Source organism: Protopterus annectens, chromosome 2.part2 (genome assembly GCF_019279795.1).
Source record: "Protopterus annectens isolate FY-2018-M chromosome 2.part2, PAN1.0, whole genome shotgun sequence".
Classification (NCBI taxonomy): domain Eukaryota; kingdom Metazoa; phylum Chordata; order Ceratodontiformes; family Protopteridae; genus Protopterus; species Protopterus annectens.
The window spans coordinates 932,765,662-932,786,776 of record NC_056730.1 but is presented as its reverse complement, the minus strand read 5'-3'; the positions used below and the strand labels follow the sequence as shown (position 1 = coordinate 932,786,776).

The 21,115-nt window shown below is 43.1% G+C and overlaps 1 protein-coding gene across 1 annotated transcript in view; it reads right to left on the bottom strand.

The window, feature by feature from the left end:
- The window catches only part of LOC122795855 (xanthine dehydrogenase-like), a 5,725,158-nt gene that overhangs the window by 3,456,867 nt on the left and 2,247,176 nt on the right, over positions 1–21,115 (bottom strand). The window contains exon 19 of the mRNA XM_044064255.1: positions 5,001–5,124. Within this exon, the coding sequence (XP_043920190.1) occupies positions 5,001–5,124 (124 nt within the window). The remainder of the gene's footprint in view (positions 1–5,000; positions 5,125–21,115) is intronic.

Genomic DNA, 21,115 nt, shown 5'->3' with positions numbered 1-21,115 from the left:
TGAACGGCTAACATTTCCTTTAAGTTGATATGCAGGTGCTTCTGATCCTTTGTCCAAAGGCCCTGCAGACAATTGCCCTGAAAATGGGCTCCCCAAGCATAATCCGAGGCGTCCGTGGTTAGAATTTGAGAGGCAGGAGATAGACGGAAGGGCTTCCCTTTGTTTAGAGCACATGCCCTGGACCACCAAAGAAATTCCTTTTGAAGGCAAGGAAGAACAGGAATCAGTATGTCCAAACTGTGGTAATGCTGAGACCATACACTTTTTAGGTACCACTGTATTTTTCTCATGTGTAGTCTTGCATATGGTACGAGAAGGATGCAGGAGGCCATGTAACCCAAAGCCTGCAGGAATTTCCTTGCAGATAGATGGGTTAGAGTTGCCAAGGCTTTGAAAGTTGATGCCAGCTATAATTGTTTTTCGGATGTCAGAAATGCCATCTGGGTTGTAGTGTTTAGAAGAGCACCCAGAAAAGTTATCTGTTGTGATGGTGTCAAATTTGACTTTTTTATGTTTACAGAAAATCCCAGAAATTTGAGGAGGTTTTGTACAAAGTCTAGATGCTGGAGTAAGACATCCTTGCTGTCTGCCTGAATTAGACAATCATCTAGATAAGGGTAAATTTGAATTCCCTTGAGTCTGCAGTAAGCTACTACTGGAGCCAGGCATTTGGTGAAGACCCTGGGTGCAGTAGACAATCCAAAGGGCAGCGCAGAGAATTGAAAGTGCCTTGATCCGGCCTTGAACCTGAGGTATTTTCTGCTATCCTGCCTGATGGTAATGTGTAAATATGCCTCCTTTAAATCCAAAGTCACCATCCATGCATCTTTGGACAGCATTGGAAGTAACTGCTGTAGAGTAAGCATCTTGAATTTTGGAATCTCTAGAAAGGTGTTCAAGACCGACAGATCCAGAATGGGCCTCCATGAACTTTGCTTTCTTGGGACTAGAAAGAGCCTTGAGTAAAACCCTTTTCCCATCTCTGAAAGAGGTACCAGTTCTATGGCATTCATAGCCAAAAGAGCCTCCACCTGGTTTAAGGCCTCCGTCCATTGATGTTTTGGAAGGTCTGGCCATCCGCTTGGCCTTGGCAAAGTACGAAAATGGAATTTGTAACCTCTTAAAATCACATCCAAAACCCATTTGTCCTGGGTTATTTGAGTCCAATTTTGGTAAAAAAGAGAGTTTTCCTCCGAGAGGGGCTTCCAGGCAAGACGTTCCTGCAGCCCAACAGAGGGAGTCATTGAGTTTGTTTCCTTTGAGACTGTGGCCTGTCCTCTCCTCCCCTAGGGGTAGAAGCAGTCCATTGCCTTGGTCTATAAGCAGCTTGTGTTTGAGGCCTCCCTCTGGAGCATCTATATCTTCCCCTTTGAGGCCTGTCTGAAGAGGGAAAGGACCAGTTTTTTGATGGCCAATTCCTGCTAAATCTAGGAGGCTGTACTTGTAAGAAATCTTTAACTGTTTGCATGGATTTCACCTTATCCTCCATCTTTTTAATCATCTCTTCAGCTTTAGATCCAAACAAAACATTATGCTGAACAGGAGCATCCAATAATTTAGCCTTTACTTGTTCAGGTAAATTTTGTTCCTTTAGCCATGCATGTCTTCTAATGACTGTGCCAGAGGCCGCAGCCCTACAAGAAGCCTCCAAGGCATCAAATCCACAGTGTAAAACATGCTTCCCAACTTGTTCAGTGGCATGCAATAAGTCATGTAATTCCTTATCCTCTGCACAGGCAGAAATGGAAGTAAATTTCTGTTTTAAGACAGACAAGAGAAATTGCTGATATTTAAGCATATGAAACTGACAGTTTAAAGCCCTAATGGACAAAGTAGCAGAAGTGTACACCTTTTTGCCCCATCTTTCCAAGGCTCGAGAATCCTTTTCAGTAGGAATAGGATTTTTCGCAGTAGCGGCATTAACACCCTTAGGACCCTGAGAGATGGTTTCAGGGTCAGCAGTAGGATTCTTGTATAAAAACTGATGGGAATCAGGAACCCTGTAGTACCTATCAGGCTTAACAGGAGCAGGAGGAAAAGAATCAGGAGTTAAATTAGCCTCCGAAAAGGCATCATCCACAATATCCAAAACAGGAGGAATAGCCAGGGGTCTATGTTGGGGTAGAAGAAGAAAATCCCTCAGTCTTTTCTTGGATTCTGAATATTCCTGTCCCTCCCAGTGAAACTGTTCCCTCATTTCATGCAGAGTTTCCCCAAAAGAAAAATCCTCAGGAGGAGAAGCTGAAGGAATGGATTCTTCCGCATCAGAATCCTCATAAGAAGGAAAAGAATATTCCTGATCAGAAGAAACAACTGAGGAAACAGAAGCCTGATCAGAGGAATCATAATAAACATCCTGCCTTGGCCTTTTGTCTGGAGGGGGATGAGAACCCCTAATCATTGTAAGTAAATCCTCCGCCATCTTGAGTAACTGTTTCTGTGACTTGGGAGCCAGTTCAGAAGAGGCCTGTGTTGAAGTCTTTGATTTAGAAGGAGTCTTTGCCTTTGCCTTTACTTGAAGCTGAGTAGGCCTGAAAACCCCTTCGGAAGCCGGTACCTGCACAGCGGCTCCGGACCCATCCGAAGGAGCGTTGTCCGAAGGTCCTGCAACAGAGATATTTAAAGGCCTGGTTGGGTCCTCATGAGAGTCCGTTTTGGCCGTCGGTTCTGAAATGGCCGACGACAGGGGCTGAAAAAGCGCCTCACTGACGACGGCCAAACCGGAAGCTGGCTCCACATGTGCGCTATCATCAGATTTGGACCTCGGAGGCCTGTCTTTATCCCTTCGACGCTTGTGAACTCCAGTAGATGGAAGCGTATCAGACGACATTTTGTAGTTAAAGCGTCTACCGAAGTAATGAAAGGCAAAATCGTACCTTCGCTTAATTGTACGTTGATTGAATCTAGCACAAAACCGACAACTAGCTACGTCGTGGTCAGGGCCCAAGCAAGGAATACAGTAAGAATGAAAATCCTTATGAGGTATTTGCTTCCCACATGAAATACAATTATTAACTTTTTCTGACATCGGAGTGGAGCAAGAAAAAAGTTTCCCCAACGGGGTACTTAGCTTTGAGTGGAGAAGAAAGTCTTAGGACCGAAGTACGTAGAAATATTCGTCAGGAGTCAACCGACCGGCACTTGCGAACTGCTATCACCGCACGGCAAGAAAGAATGGAGAAGATGGCATCAGCTGTCAGCTTTATACTCCTGGCGCTCTGATGTCAGGGAGCAGAGTTGAACAGCCGACGCCAGACCCAGACTTTGGGATTCTGGCCGACCGAGGGCTGCCTGCCGGCAGGGGAGAACCCTACAGTCATGACTGCAACAGTGAAACACGATGAACATCAGTAAAGCATTCAGTACTCTTTAAGCTAAAGATAGTTAAATGCATGTAGCTAGCTTAAATAGGTTTCCTTTAAATATTCCTGTGTGTCTAACTAAATATTTTATTTTTCCACGTGCATTTTTCTTTTCCCTGTGTATATTTAATTCATAACTGCACTTCTGCCTTAGTGTTTAAGTGAAATTTATTCACTTTTAAGTGCTTATATGTTTCACTGTTATTTACTACCTGAGCAGAAAACAATACTTTACCAGTGTAGATTAACAAATTAATGTGGCTCCTGTCTCTACTTAGCTAAATCACTTGGACATACTACCACTGAAAATATTAATAATCATGATTTCTTATTTGGATTCATTAAGAGCAGCAAGTAATTGGCAGGCTCTTGTCATTTCTGGGTGGTAGCAGTACTGCCATGAAATTAAGAAAGCTGTCGGGAATTGGAGAATTCTGCTAGCCTTCCAGCACAACTGTGTGGATGTGAAAATACTTTGTGTGAAAGACAGACTGGATAAGGGGCACTAGAAGATAATGTGATTCGCAAAGTGGTGAAAAGTTGGGGCTGGGGTAGTAGGTCAAATACTCAGTTCTAAAGGTTGCCTGTTTGCAGTCTATTATAGATACAGATGTTGAACACTCACACCCAGGGCAGTAGTGCATATTCTCATTATGTTTTTGGAGACAGGCTACATTTAGTGAATTGATCACTGAGTTAAGACTTTTGTGCACGTCCCTTCTTTTATTTTAATCTGCTGGGTATCAGTGACATGACTGGAGAGACCAACTCTCTGGTGTGCCATATGACCTTTTCTTCACATTTAGTGTCACTGTGGGTAGCCGTCCATCACATTTTAATGGCACTGATCTGTTTTCATTACATATTTTGTTGGTTCTTGTAGCGTGGGCTCAAATCTCACCACTAGTACTAAATATGATGGTTAGCACATGAAGGACCATGCAAGGTCACTCACTGTAGCAAAATAAAATGAGGCTATTCTTCAGTTTCTTTGACCAATAAACTCCTGATTACAACAAAAAAGAAAAAAAAAGACAGCACATGGAATTTTCAAACTGAATGTGAATGACCATGTACATGCATGCTGCCTGCCACCACGTGTTACGATAAGAAAAATACTTTAGAAATCTGATTGTTTAGTTTGTTCATTGCCTTGCTTGCTGTCTGTTCAACATAATAGACTAAACATATACATACGTACTGAATTTGTCCTTTGTGATATCCACACTCAGATAAACACTGAAAGTCATTTCTTTTCAATGGTGTTTTCTCAGCTACATTAAGGCTTTGCTTTATAAATTCGTAAACGTTCTGAAAAACTGGTTACATGATTGAAGTTAATATCTAGTTTCCTTGCTCTAGTTACTGTTTAAGACATTCATTATTCATTGTCTCACATGTCGGATACAAGATGTCAAACAGCAGGATTTTAGGCATCTCTACCATAAGAAACACATATGGCTATATTCAATAGAGTAAGTAGTATATAATTAACAAAAGGCTGAAATATTCAAACCGTACCAGTTCTTCTTGATTTATTCGTCAGATAAAGAAGGGGCCTAGACAATCAGTGTCCAGAATGGTTGCAGACAACTGAATATTTCATAGTTGTAATTACTGTTTGTAGATTTGCTTTACCTGCAACACAGAGAGCAATTGTTTGTCCATTGTACAGCACATTTCCACTGCAGAAAACTTCCTCAATTTCATTTGGGAGAGGCATGAAAGTATTAGAACCAGGAACATCCTTTGCTGTCAGAACCTAAGATAAAAAGGAAACGAGTGAGTCATAACCTAAGATAAACAAAGGAATGACTGTGCATGGAGTAGAATGACAAAACGATCCCCTTTCAGGCACTTTGCTACCCCATGTACTTTCCAGCTCATTGCACCATTATTGTCCTGAATACCACATGGAATTATTACTTGTTAGTGGTCTCTATAAAGTTGTTTCACTGTAAATGCTTCTTTACTAATACAGAAGTACAGAACATTAGATTGGCTGAATGGGAAGAGAAGACGTACAAAGACGCATCACCTTAATAATAATTCAAACCAGAACAATGGTTTGCTTTAGATTAAACAAGTACAAACTGAAGGGGAAGCATGTTAAGAAGGCAAGACAAAAACAAAAAAACAAAGCGTAGCAAAAAGTACAGTTGTGTACACTTACCATAAATGTAGATGTTCGAGTGTATTCACTGTTGCAGTCATTACATTTGCGTTATCTGCTTGCAGGTAGCCCTCAGTCGGCCTGATTAACAAATTCTTGGGTCCTGCGTCGGTTGTTGTCCCTTCTTCCATGACATCAGGTCGTCAAGGGTATAAAACATGCAGCCGATGCCATTACATCAGTTTTTCTTGCCCCAGATGTCAGGTGCCCCCTAATGGGAAGCAATTAAATATAAAAGTACACAGATATATCTCCAACAAAAAGGAAATACACCAAAAAGGCTTTTAAGCATAGTAAAGGAAAGTAGAGGTATAGTCAAAAGAAGTTAGGGGGCTGGTGGGAGGGTAACCAGGATTGCAACAGTGAATACACTCGAACATCTACATTTATGATAAGTGTACACAACTGTACTATGTTCTTCGTGTTTCACTGTTGCAGTCATTACATTTGGGTAGATTCCCAAAGCTATGGTTGGGAGGAGGAATTCAGATAGCATTAGGGTTAGCTATAAGGCCCTGCAAGACTGCAGTGGCAAAGCCAGCTCTGGATTTAGAGAAAACTGTCAAATGATAATGCTTGGTGAAAGTATGTACAGAACTCCAGGTAGCAGCTTCTAGGATGTCCCTGGTAGGGATGCCTCTGAGAAAGGCTGTACAGGTAGATGCAGCCCTGGTGGAGTGAGGTCTGATCCCCTGGGGGATAGGTTTTCCATGGTGCTTATAGCAGAAATGAATGCAATGGCTTATCCATTTAGAAATGGTTTGCTTTGAAATAGCCTACCACTCTGCCCCTGCAGCAAATGCCACCAGCAGTTATTCAGATTTCATTTGAGGTTTAGTCCTGTCCAAGTAGAATCTAAGTTGCCTGTGCACATCTAAGAAATGCAGTATCCATTTCCCTTTATTTTGTGGATTGGGAAAGAAGGTAGGCAAATGAATGGACTGATTAAGAGCAACACTGGACACCACCTTGGGCATGAAGGATGGATTGGTTCTGAGGGACACCCTGTCCGCATGAAAGATGATGAAAAGGTCTACTGCCATAAGGGCCTGTAATTCAGATACCCTTCTAGCTGAAGTGATTGCTAAAAGGAAAGCTGTTTTCCAGGAAAGAAATTTTAAGTCTGCAGTAGCAGCTGGCTCGAAAGTAGGTAGAGTGAGTTTCTCCAAGACAAAGTTAAGGTCCCAGGCTGGGGTTGGAGCTCTCCTGGATGGTCTCAAATTTTTGGCCCCTCTGAGGAACTGCTTAAGCAGTGGATGACAGAAGAGGGGAGGTTCTGTGTTAAAATGGGCTGAAATGGCTGAGGCGTGGATTTTAATGGAGGAAAAAGACAGCCCCTTGTGAAGCATCTCAGTTACGTGTTGTAAAATCTGACGTAAATTGGGCGCTGCTGTGCTCATCCCTTGAGATTGGTTCCAGGCACAGAATCTTTTCCATTTTTCAGCATAAGACTTTCTAGTTCTAGGCCTCCTTGCCTCTAAAATGATATCTATCACAAGTTTGCTGAGGTATGGTAAAGGAGAGATTAAGTAATTAGCCAGGCTGCAAGGTTCAGTGTTAGAAGCTGAGGGTGCAGAATCTGGTTCTCCTGCTGAGTCAGCAGGGAAGGAGTCTGAGGCAGGTGCTATGAAGATAACCGTGACACACTGCGCAGGAGCGGGTACCAGTGTTGGGGCTGGCCAGTCTGGAGCAATCAAAATCATCCTTGGTTTGTCCTGTTTGATTTTTAGTAGTACTTTGGAGAGCAGGGGCAGAGGGGGGAAGGCATAGACTGATAGGTTTTTCCAGCTGAAGGACAGAGCATCCACTTTCCAGGCTTGTTTGTGGGGAATCCTTGTGCAAAATTTGTCCAATTGGTAGTTCTGGGGAGAGGCAAACAGGTCTATATCTGGGCTCCCCCATTTCCTTGTCAACATGTTGAAAATCCTTGGTTCCAGTTTCCACTCGTGTGGGTCCGAGTTTTCTGCTTAGTCCGTCTGCCAGTGTGTTTAATTTTTCTGGCAGGAATTGAGCTTGTAGGTGCACTCGGTAGCTCAGGGCTGTGTTCCACAATGGCATGGCTAGTCTGCAGAGGGGGATAATAATGTGTACCCCCCTGCTTGTTTATGTACCACATAACAGTGGTGTTGTCTGTCTTTACCATTAGTTGTCCTGGAAGAATGTGGTCCTTGAAAGCTGTCAGAGCATTCTATACAGCTAACATTTCTTTTTGATTGATATGCATGTGCATTTGACGTGGGTTCCATTTGCTCTGAATGCACTTCCCCTGCCAGGTGAGCCCCCCCATGTATAATCTGATGCGTCTGCTGTTAGGGTTTAGGTGGCAGGGGGTAGTGTGAAAGGTAGTCCCTTGTTTTGGTAGCAGGCCTCTGCCCACCAAAGGAACTCTAGGCATAGGCAAGGTATGATAGGAATCATTGTTTCTAGGTCTTGAGAATGTTGACACCATAGACTTTTTAGATACCACTGTAGATTCCTCATATGCAGTCTTGCATATGGAATTAGAAGAATGCAGGAGGCCATGAACCCCAAGGCTTGCAGTATTTGTCTTGCAGATAGCAGGGTTTTTGTGGCCACTTGTTTGAAGTAGGTTGTCAAATGAATTTGTTTCTCTGGCGTGAGGTAAGCCATCTGGGAAGTTGTATTCAAGCTTGCTCCCAGGAATATAATTTGTTGACAGGGTACCAGGGGTGACTTCTTTTTGTTTATGGTGTACCCCAGACAAGTTAGAACCTTTTGTACAAAGGCCAGATGAGTATGTCCTGGCTTTCTGCCTGAATTAGACAATTGTCCAGGTGTGGGTATATTTGAATATTTCTTTGCCTGCAAAATGCAATAACTGAAGCTAGGCACTTTGTGAATACCCTGGGCACTGTAGATAAGCCAAAAGGCAGTGCAGAGAAACTGATAGTGCATGTAGACTGCTTTGAAGTGTAGGTATCTTCTGCAAGATTCCCTTACTGGGATGTTCAGGTATGCTTCTTTTAAATCTATTGTTGCCAACCAAGCATCTTTGCCTAGCATAGGAAGTAATTGGTGAAGGGTCAGCATCTTGAATTTTGGAATCTCCAAAAAGGTGTTTAGAGTAGACAAGTCCAGGATAGGATGCCATGAATTGTCTTTTCTGGGTACCAGGAAAAGTCTTGAGTAGAAACCTTGTCCCTTTTCCTCTTCTGGTACCAGTTGAATAGCCCCCATGCTTAAGAGAGAAGGTACTTGTTTTTAGGCCTCTGCCCACTGATTTGGGGGTAGGTCCTTCCACCCGCTTGGTGTTGGCAACATGTGGAAGTGAAACCTGTATCCCTGGGACACTACATTTACAACCCAGTTGTCCTGGGTAATGAGTTCTCAATTCTTTGCATGAAGAACAATCTTTCCCCCCAAAGGGGCAGTCAGTTGATCAGTGCTTGGAAATTTTAAAAGGAAGTAATTGAGACAGTTTACCATAGGGAGGAGTCTTATTATTCCCAGATTTGGAAGTGGAGGCCCCCCCACTGCTTAGGTCTGTGTGTCCCCTGGGACTGAAACCTGGGTTTTTTTGCTTGTCTGGGTTTGGCTTGAGAAGACCTGGAAGGGACTGGAAAAGACCAATTCTTAGAGGGCCAGTGCCTACTAACTCTAAGAGGCTGAACTTGTAAAAAATCTTTCACAGTTTGCATAGATTTATCTTTATCTTCCATCTTTTTTAAGAACTTCCTCAGCCTTGTTGCCAAACAGGCAGTCCTGATTTAAAGGAGCATCCAACAATTTAGCTTTAACATGATCAGGCAAAGATTGCTCCTTAAGCCAAGCATGCCTTCTGAGCACAGATCCAGTAACAGCAGCCCTGCAAGAGGCCTCTAATGCATCAAAACCACATTGCAAAGTATGCTTTCCAACTTGTTCAGCAGAATGCATTAAATCCTGTAATTCTTTATTTTCCACACAGTCAGGAATCAACATCATTTTCTGTTTAAGCAGTCCAATAACATCTTGCTGATACTTTAACATATGAAACTGGCAGTTTAAAGTTCTAATGGCCAAGGTTGCAGAAGTGAAAACCTTCTTACCCCATCTATCCAGCACCCTGGAGTCTCTATCAGAAGGGGTAGGATTTTTAGCAGTAGAAGCCTTAATGCCCTTGGGCCCCTGTGAAATAGTCTCTGGATCTGCAATAGAATTTTTAAAAAGGAACTTGTGGGACTCAGGGACCCTGTAGTATCTATCAGGTTTTCTTGAAGCAGCAGGCAGGGTATCAGGGGCCAAACTGGATTCCAAAAAAGCATCATCAACAATGTCTAGTACAGGAGGAATAGCTAAAAGGCCTGTGCTGAGGTAGGAGAAGAAAATCCCTAAGCCTCTTTTTTGAATCAGAAAAATCCTGGCTTTCCCAGTGGAAATGCTCCCTTAGAGTATGTAAGGTTTACCCAAAAGAAAAATCCTCAGGAGGGGAAGCAGAGGGAATGGAGTCCTCTGCATCAGAATCTTCATAAGTAGATAAGGGCAAATCCAGATAATCAGAAACAAAAGAATCCTGATCAGAAGATTCATAATCAACTTCAGTCCTAGGCCTCTTAGAAGGGGGGGGGGGGTGGCTACCCCTGATTAGCGTTATTAGATCTTCAGCCATCCTTATCATTTGTGTTTTAGGCATAAAGGCCTGAGCATGTGGCCTGGGTGTTGTTTTTTAGGCATGGATTGAGATTTAGGCCTAAGTAAAGAAGGAGGCATTGGTTTAATATGCAAGTCCTTAGGCCTGAATACACCCTCAGAAGCCGATGCCTGCGCAGCGGCTCTGGACCCATTCAAGGTAGAGACATCTGCGGGTTTCATAGTTGAAGCATCTCGTGGCATACTCCGAATGGGTTTCAGTAGAGGCCTGCGAATCAGAAGTAGCGGGTATCAGGGGCTGCAAAAGTGACTCTCTGAGTACCAGCGAACTGGCAACTGGCTTAGGAGAAGCGTCATCGGCAGTTTTGGACCTCGGTGGCCTGTCTCTGTCTTTATCTTTGTGTTTTTTCGGAATCCCGGTAGTCGGATGGCTAACCTATGACATTTCTGGATAATTAAACCGAGAACCAAAATATTTAGAGGTGAAAATATACTGATGACGGATAGTGTGCTGATTAAATAAAGCATAAAACCGACAGCAAGGTACGTCATGGTCAGGGCCTAGGCAAGGAATACAGTACGAATGAAAATGTTTATGAGGTATTTGCTTTCCACAAGTAATGCAATTATTAACTTTTACTGACATCGGTAAGGAGCAAGAAAAAGCTTCCCCAATGGGGTACTTAGCTTTAGTTGAAGACTTTGGTTCTGAAACTCGAAAATGAAAATTTCAGGAGTTGGCCGACCGGCACTTGCGAAATGTTTCTGCTTCGGGCACTGCATGGCAAGAAAGACTGATGTAATGGCGTCAGCTGCATGTTTTATACCCCTGACGATGTGACATCAAAGAAGAAGGGACAGCAACTGATTGCAGGACCCAAGACTTTGTTAATCAGGCCGATAAGCAGATAACCCAAATGCAATGACTGCAACAGTGAAACACAAAGAACATCTAAATTATAGACGATCACTGCTGGTGTACAAAAGATGTACACACTCTTTTTCAGAAGCATCTACATTTTTGCTACAGCTATGTTAGTACTGCTTATACATTTGATGTTAGCACAGACAACAAGTTTTCAAATATATCTAAGGTTTCAAATGGTTATTTGCAAAACATGGGCATGTCACTCCCTTATGAAAACTCATGCTCAAAAACCAAGCTGCTGGTAGACAGGCAGCGCTTAAGTTCCTGATGCTGCTTAGTTCACGGGTACAAGAATGTGTATGACAGCTTTATATGTGTACAGCGCAAAATGACTTTAGGAGTGGGCTCATTAATACTCTTAAATTCGCTCTGCCTTTTCAAAACCATGGTGGATCTTCAGTTTATCCCAGCACTTAGAGGGTGTAAGGCAGAGAACCTGGACAGCATCCGCTTGTTGATTCTGTTAGGGTTCAATTCAGAACACTAACAAAGGGAAATAAAACACATGGTTCCTACCCTAACACTTCTTACTTACTTGTTAACTAAAAACTAGATTTGTTTAGTTGAATATTAAACAGTATACTTTTAATTTCCAGTAGTAGAGATAGGAACTTTAGGAGATATGTTGGTGCATAGGCATTTTATTAGAAAACAAGCCAATATGATGCAACAAATTAGCCGCCACAAGAGTACATACTACTATAGAGTTGTGTTTGTACTTATGCAATGCTGTGTTTTTTCAAAGAATAACACTACAAGCTTTGTCACACCTAAAAAAAAAAAAAAAAACAGACCAATACTCATAAAAACAACACAAAGCTATGACTCTGATCTGCAGCCATCACTGTGATGCAGCAAAAATACCTTGGTTTAATGCTTGGTCAAACATTATTGTTCCTACCACATGTTGAAACCAGTGTCCAAAGATGCACATAACACTCAAAAGTAGCTTACAAAATATCACATCTCTTTACAAATCATTGCAGTAGATGTGCTATTAGACAGATTAAAATATGCCCTCTCTGTGAAAGCCTTATATACATCTCAAAACTTTTAAACATCCACCAAAATACTTCAAACAGAATAATACGTTATAGACATCATAGCCTATTACAGGAACATCAGTATCTGAATTTAAAGAAATACTACCCCCTGTCCCAGGAAGAACTTCATCTCTCTTCAGTATTCTAACATAGAAACTGTTGAATGAGCATCACTGTCCTCCTCTTAAGTAACTCTTCCACTACAGAAGTTCAGCCGGCACTACTCTAAATAATGATTACATACTTCTTCCTCCAACACCATACAGCACAGTAATTGCTTAAAGATCATTCTCCAAGTTAACACTTGAGCAATGGAAGAAAATTCCACAAAAATCAGGGATAATACCTCCATGACAGACTTCAGGAGATTTCTGAATCAACACATTGAAAATATTTCTCAGTGTCAGTGTTCTGACAATCCTGGTTAAACAGGTAGCCCCATTTACATTCTATTTCACAGAATAAAACTGTATCTGAGAAGTAACTCTTGCAGTTGCTTCATATTTTCAATGCATGTATTTACTCTCGGTCGCTGTTCTCGTGCTTACTATTCCCTGATAGTATTTCTTTGTCTATCATCTACTAACATTCTTTCATATGCCTTTCCTACTTTCTGTCTCACCTTAAATCTATCTCCTTTTACTTTTCCCATACTTACCATAAAATTATGCACCTCTAGAAGCTACCTTAACTTTTCCATTATATTTATCTTCTTTCTGTATACACCACATTACTTATGAATGCTTTTTAATAATGTTACAGCTTTTCATTAGAAATTCATTGCAATATATATGCCTAAGCTGCATTTATGAGCATCTACTGTTAAAGTTATCTGTAGTGTTTAAGATCTAAGCACAGACATTCTTGTATTGCCTTCTGGCCTGGGTCATGCTTTAAAATGGTATTTGGAGCAGTGTGTTTACCCAGTTAGAAAATGTTCATAGGTGAGTACTAGGCTAATACCCCTATAGCCAACACAAGCCTAGTCAAGAACATACCCAGTCGTCCTGTTGCCGGACATTAGTTCCTTGTACCCTTATCGAGCAAGGCTGTTGAAATGATCCCCAGGGTTACCATTCCACTCATCAAGATTTTTCTTGAAGAGGGCCAGTGAGGTGCTCTGCTTGACTTGAATGGGAAGTTTATTCCAGAGTATGGGTAGTCTCTGGGTTAGGAACCTGTCCCTCCAGCAGGTTCTGTTTATTGTGGTGATGAGTTTGAGGTCCTTGGAACGTTTGGTGCAGAGGGATTGAGTCTTTTTCAGATGAAGCATGTCTAATAACACTGGGTCCGACATGGCTTTGCATGCCGAGCAGAGATAGTCTCTAAGTAGGTGATATGAGACGGAGTATAGTTGTAGTTTTTTGAGTCTGTCTGTATAGGGCATGTGTTTGAGTCCTAGAATCCTCTTTGTGAGGAATTTCTGTGGCCTCTCCAGTTGTTGCAGGTGTCTAGTGAGGTACATGCCAAATGATTAGGACCTCTTTCTTCCTGGGTGAGAAACCCTTTGTAATGAGGTGTGCCACATAGAAAGACTTTCTAACTACAGTGGCCACATGGTTGTCAAAGGAGAGGTTCATAGGTTCATAGGTTCATACTAGGCTATCTGCCCGAGGGCATTTACAAGCCTAGCCCATAGTTTTGTGGCTTACGCCACCCCTTTAGTATGGGGAACTATACCCATTATTTTGCTGTGCCTCTGTTGAGCAGTGACACTGAGGTAATCCCTGGGGTATATCTGCGATCTCCCATCCATTGGTCAAGATTTCTCTTGAACAAGGCCAGCGAGGTGCTCTGCCTCACATATACCGGGATTTTATTCCACAGCATAGGGAGTCTTTGGGTGATGAATCTATCCCTCCGGCACGTCCTATTAATAGCCGTGTCGAGGTTTAAGTCTCCCGCCCTTGTGGCTCTGACGGATCTAGATTTTTTGAGGTGAAGCATATTCATCAAATCTGGGTTTGACATGGCCTTGTATGTTAGGCAAAGGTCACCTCTGAGCAAGCGGTGCGACTGAATAGAGCTGGAGTTCTTTCAGTCGGGCAGCATAGGACAGATGTTTGAGACCCTTTATCCTTTTGGTGAGGAACTTTGTGGCCTCTCCAGCTGCTGCAAGTGTCGGGTCAGATACATTCCGAATGGGGCATTGTACTCAATCATTGGTCTGATGAGTGATGAGTATAGGGAGACTATGACCTCCCTTGATCTAGATGAGAATCCCTTCATGATAAGGTGGGCAATGTAGAAGGTCTTCCTAACTACTTTAGCTACATGGGTGTCGAATGACAGACTACTATCAACCTGGGTCCCCAGGTCCCTGATAACTTCTTCTGTACTCAGTGGATTGCCACCTATTTGGTAGCTAGGGGTAACCTTGTTTTTCGAAGGGTATGACTATGCATTTTTGGCATTTAACTTTAGGCCATGGCTCTGGCACCAGTTATCCGTTTCTGTGAGACCCTTCTGAAGGATATCTGTGTCAGATGTGTTTTCTACTATGGCCCAGTTTGCAGTCATCTGCAAACTTTGTCAGCCATAACCCTCCTGTGTTTGCTTGTACTTGGAAAAGTAGATGCCAAACAAGAGTGGGCCCAGGACTGAGCCCTGTGGTACACCACTTGTGACAGGCTTTGAGTCTGACATGGCGCCAGCAACTCTGACCCTGTGGGTTCTGTCACTCAGCCAGTTTGCAACCCATCTTGTGATGTATGGGTTAACATTTAAGCTGATGAGTTTTTCAATGATACCCGAGTGGGGTATTGTATCAAAGGCCTTCGCCAGATCGAGGTAGGCTGTATGGACTGCCTTTCCTCATCAATGGCTTTGGTGACTGTTTGAAAAAGTCAACCAAGTTTAGAAGGCATGATCTGCCTTTGACAAAGCCAAACTGGGATGGATCCAAAGTCTGCAAATTCCCAGTCTTTATTTATGAGGTCCATTATGATCCTCTCCATGGCTTTGCAGATAAGGCTTGTCAAGCTAATGGGCCGGTAATTTCCAGGGTCGGTGGAGGCACCGCCTTTGTGAAGTGGGACCACAGTTGCAGTGCGCCACTCCCTGGGTACATATCCAGAGGTAAGACTATGATTAAACAGCTGTCCTAGCTGTGGGTTTAATTCCTCGTTGAGTTCGTGGAGCACACAGCCGGGGACACCATCAGGTCCCATGGATGCTGTGTTTTTTGCTTTGGAGAGAGCAGTTCTCACTTGGGCGTTGGAGATGTTTGGGGGCTGCAATCGCTTGGTATAGATATCTCTCCTTTTGGGGGAGGGGAGAAGTTTGCACTGAACCTGTCAGCCAGTATGTTGGCAATGTCTGTAGGATCAGTAATCTTCACATCATTTTGAACTAGTTCTGAGCATATCTGGGAGTTTCCTCCCAGGTTTCTAACATAGCTAAAGAAGGCCTTATGATTGTCTTTTGAGTCTTTAGCTATTTTTCTCTCAAAATTTGCTTTGGATGATTTTATGAGAGCTCTTAGTTTTTTACTTATAGTGATCAAGGATGTCTTACCTTTTAAGGATTTTGCTCTATCTTGTAGTAGCTTCCTCCTTTTGTTGTAGAGTTTGTTTATGGCTGGGGTCCACCAGAGTGGACGCTTGCCTTTGGTACAAAGAGTCTTTGTTTTGCTTGGGATTGCCTTATCCATGCAGTCCTGCAGATGCTGGTAGAAGGCATTTGTAAGTGATTCAGCGGCTTGAGTACTGTTTTCCGTCGGCTCGGGGGCCTTAAAGGAGACCACACTAGTCTTTAGAAGTGTGAAGTCGGCTTCGAGAAGTTCTTTACTGTGGTCTTTTTTTTTCAGGTCGGGGTGGGATGAGGACCTCCAGCGAGACTAGTTTGTGATCTGATCTCACCAGTGAGGGGTATACTTCCGGTGTTGAACATTGTGCTCCCATGTTCGTGATGATGAGATCAAGTATGTTTTCTCCTCTTGTGGGGATGGTGACTAGTTGTTCCATGGCATTTGAGTTTATGAATTCCAGGAACTTTTGGGCTAGGGTGTTTGGGCTTGAGTAGTGTTCCCAGTCTATATTAGGGTAATTGAAGTCACCTAGTATGATGGTGTTTGGTGATACATTTATCCCTCTAGTGTTTTCAGGAAGGCCATGTGAGGTTCCTGAGTTTGTGAGGGTGGCCTGTAACATGCTACAATTTGCAGAGCAGTCTTGCCTATGGTTAATTGCACCTGGATGGTCTCCGATGCATCGTGCGTTGCCACCAGTCTTGAGGTGTGGGTGTCTTTGATGAATATGGATACCCCCTCCTTTCTTGGTATTGTCCGGATTTTGGGGCGGAGCATGATAAGAGGTAAAACCTGATAGTGCTGGGGTGCTCTCAGGAGCCTTGAACCAGGTTTCTGTCACTGCACAGACATCGATGTTCTCCATACTGAGAAGGGCCTCGAGTGCGTGCATTTTGAGATTTAGACTTCTGGCATTGAGCAGCATTACCCTTAGTGTTTTTCCTTTTTTGTGTTCTAGGGTGGTAGGTTTAGAATTTGAGCCTTGCCTAAAAAAGGCACTATGGGGTGGCAAGAGCCTTTGCCAATATCCGGAATCCCAGGGGTGACAGGTGCAAGCCGTCCCTTGCGAAGCAGCGTGGCTTGTCCAGCATGTCATCCCAGGCAGACAGACATTGGATCCCCTTTGAATGACACCAGAGTTTAAGCCAATTGTTAAAGCTGATCATCTTATCTCTGTATTGTGGCATCATTCTTGGTGAAGGTAGGATACTGCTCAAGGTCAGGGTCATACCTGCCTGGGCTACATAATCAGAGAGCTCCTCAATGTCTCTTTTCATGTAGTCCAAGGAGTGCGTCTCAGGTCGTTTACACCAGCGTGGACAATGACTGAGTCATATTTGTACCTGCTGTTGAGAGACCTGAGTGCTTGCGTTATGTGGCGGATTCTAGCGCCCGACAGGCAGCTTACTGTGACCTTCTCCTTACTCAGTCTGGTGAGCGGGACGTCAGTGTGTCTGACTATGGAGTCACCAATGACTAGTGTGTCTGGCATTGTGTTTGGCCTTAAGGGCTGTGACTGTTTGACACTCTGACTGTGAGGTCTATGTGTTGCAGGTGTTGTGTTCTGAGGTGGTGGTTGTTTGGGTGTCTGCTTTGGTGGCCTCTGCTGTTTTGGTAGAGTTTTGATCAGAGCCGCCAGTATGTCTTTGTGTGTTTATGTGTATGATTTGAGGTTGTGATGGTACTATGTGAGACTGGGTCTATAGTGTGTGTGGTAACCTTCTCCTCCTGACTGGTCTTGCCAGTCCTATGTTGAGAGAGCTCAGCCTCCAGTTTGGCCGTATAGTTGCATCTCTCGCATGTATTTGTGTTTTGTGGGAGGAGGAGAAGGTTGTCTGTGTACATGAGGCAATTGTAACATTGCCTCAATATTCCCAGGTTCACCAGCTGAGCAGGAGAGGACACTAGCAACTGATCCCTCGACATGCTAGAAGGACTAGACAAAAAAACTTTAAAAGAGATTCGGGGACGTGGTGACCGAGAAATGGGGGTTGCCTTTTGGGGTGCTATCTATAAGAGTGCCGTATCAAGGTAATAAGTACTGTAGGAGCAAGTGCTAGGTTTAACAGATAGAGAAAAGTCTACTTGGAGTCAAGTAGAGATGATCTTTTAGGTATTAGAGAAAGTGCTAGTAACAGGGATGCTTAAAGGTAAGATTGAGAAGAATGCACTCTGCAGTGTGCACTAGAGAAGTTAGATATGAAAGTAGGTAACTTGAGTTTTACCTGTTTAAAAGTTAAGGTTTAGTGGAGAGTTACTATTTTTAAAACAGCAAGATGGACTGAAAGGGGTGGTTACTTTTGTATTTTGGTACTATGAAATACTGTAGGATGGCCAATAAATTTAAATAATTGAAGGGTGGGATTTCAAAAGTGATGGTTTTGTGATTACTCACATAAGCCAGTGAAAGTAGAGAGAAATGAGATATATGGTCAGATTAACATAAGAGGCGGGCAACTAGAAAGACAGTGGTATTTAACAAGACAACTTAAATGGGTGGGAGGGAGGGGAAAAATTCTGCCTGACTCAGAACAGAGAGAGCTGTGGTCTCTTTTGAAGTTTTAATATGCTGTTAAACAGAATGCAAGCAAAACACAAGGTAAAGAAAACAAACTACAGTATTCAAAATATAGAAAGGCAATACAGAAATACAAAATATAACAGCAAACTAACCTATCTCTTAACATACCTTGGGAGTTGAGAGGGCTACCGTCGATGTGGTAGTTCATGGGCACTGAGTTTTTCCCGAAGGGGATGACAATGCACTTTTTGGCATTGAGCTTAAGACCATGATTCTGGCACCAGTCGTTGGTGTCTGTGAGGCCTTTTTGTAGGATGCTGACATCAGCCTGAGAGTCGATGATGGCTCCCAGTTTGCAGTCATCTGTGAAGTTGGTCAACCAGAGTCCTTTGGTGTTGTCCTGAACTTCAGGGAAGTATATGTCAAACAGCAGAGGACCCAGAACCAATGCTTGTGGGATGCCACTTGTGACTGCCCGGTAGTTGGATTTGGAATCTGCTACTTTCACCATGTGGGTTCTGTCCGTAAGCCAGCTGGCAATCCATCTTACGATGTAGGGGTTGATGCCTAGGTTGTTCAGTCTGTCAATGATCCCTTAGTGGGGGGATAGTGTCGAAGGTCTTGGCCAGATCGAGGTAGGCTGTATGGACTGCCTTGCCTTCATCGACTGCTCTGGTGACAGATTCAAAGAAGTCTATCAGGTTGAGCAGACATGATCTGCCCTTCACAAACCCAAACTGTAAGGGATCCATGGTTTGGAGGTTCCCAATATCCCTATTTATGAGGTCCATAATGATGTGCTCCATGGCCTTATAGATCAGGCTTGTCAGGCTGATGGGGCAGCCTGGGTCAGTAATCACTCTCCCCTTGTGGAAAGGAATGACTGTAGCGGTGCGCCATTCGGTGGGAACAAAGCCTGAAGTGAGGCTGTGGTTGAACAGGGCACTCAGGTGAGGTGCCGGTTCCTTTTGTAATTAGTGTAGCACACAGTCAGGTATGTATAAATAGACTTCTTATCACAGCTGTAGCAGTGAATCAGTAATATATTCCCTCACATGCATTTGTAAGAGCATGTTAGAGATATTACCCAGCAACAGTATAGAAGTGCTAAGCTGCACTGTGATATTTACTTATTTCAATTTGTTTACCGGGGTAGTACATTGATAAAGTCTGACCAATTTCAGTTTCAGCCCAAGGCCAAAAACTGACCAGACATACAAGTTAGATAAGAGTATAATAACAGCACTATATAACACCACTCACCAGCAGAGTACCCCAGGGCTCTGTGTGCTGGGACTATTCCTGTTCCACCAGAGCTCTATGCTGGGACCGTCCCTGTTTGATACCTACTTTTCTAAAGAATAAGCTAATACCAAAGGGCTATGGCTGATTAAATTTGCAGATGACTGCAAGACATGACCAGTCACTGAATTCCAAAATGGTTTAGCCATCCTGCAGGAAAGTTTGTCTCAAATAAATAGCTAGTATCAAAATCATGGACTGAAACTAATTGCCAAAAAATGCATTATTGTATCCTTCGGGAAGTCATCAGCCCAGGGAACTACCACACTGACAATATGCCCCTAAGAGTTGACCCAGTTGTTTGGGATTTGGGACCTTAGGTCAACAGTGACCTAACTTTTGAACAACATGACTCCATTGTTGTAAGAAAGTCCTTCTATACTGCACAGTTTGTAAACAAAGGGCTTGTGTCTAGATCTAGGTATGTCACTGTCAACTCGCATTCAGCCCTCATTAGGCCAGTCATTGAAGGGAATAGCGCCTTTGGCATGTATCTCTCTATACACATACAACACTTGGAAAGCCTACAGAGATACCTTACTAAAAGGGTCCAAGGCCAAAACAGCATGTCCTACATGGACAGACTCAAAACCCTGTCACTATACTTGGTATCCTATAGACTACTAAGAGGTGACCTGTGTCTGGCAATCAAAGCATCCTCCAACCCATTAATGATAGATTTACTGCACATCAGCAAGTCAAATAACATCAAAAATACTCAGTCTAGGGATTTAAACCACTTCTACAACATTTATGTATTTATTTAACATTTAATGGGGAAAGTCTGACTTGGAACTAAGCCAATTTTCAGCAGAGGCCTGGGGAGAAACGCTCCAGATCCATGTCTTTGTAACGTGGGAGGAAACAGGGGCACCTGGAGGAAACCCACACAAACACAGGGAGGACATGCAGACTCCACACAGAAGAGACTCCAGCCAAGAATCGAACTGGAGAACCTCTTGCTGTGAGGCGACAATGCTACCGCTTCACCATTGCACTGTCCAACATCAACAAAACGGTTTGGAAGGATAGGTATAGCTTGCATAGGATGCTGCTGTTCTGGAACAACTTCCCCAGCCACATAAAACAAAGCTCATCCCTGTCCATATTCAAGTGCAACTTAGATTTATGGCTGGGAAACAGAACATTTACCCCATGACTGCCCTTGTACTACTAATTGTCAGAGGCAGCTCCTAAATGCTTTATCTCATGCATGGGTCCCCTCAAGCTACCTAAGTTGTAATTCCAGTTATCGTTATTAGGGGGTAATATATAATTATTGACCAATGGATGGGTAAGGCCAATCTATAACCAAACGGGATATAGTATTTTGAGCACACAAAGGGAAATTGGCTAGGCTTAACATGGCCTGCAAGGGCAGTCAGTCCACTACTTACGGACGAACCTATGAACACATTAAGTGACAATAATTTAATGGTACAGTAATGCTTTGGATACAGAATAAATCCAACGTATTAATTAGACTTTAGAGTAAAATAAATTAGAGATGTGAAAAGAAGCCAAGAATCTTGGTAGAGGAGTTAGAATTTGGCAAGAGTTAAAGTAGCCTTAAATGACAGAGAGGGTTAAAAGCCCTAGCTATGGCCCAGGTAACCTGGGTTTGATTAGCAGCTCAAGCATCTGAGCCATGGTACAGTTAGAATGGA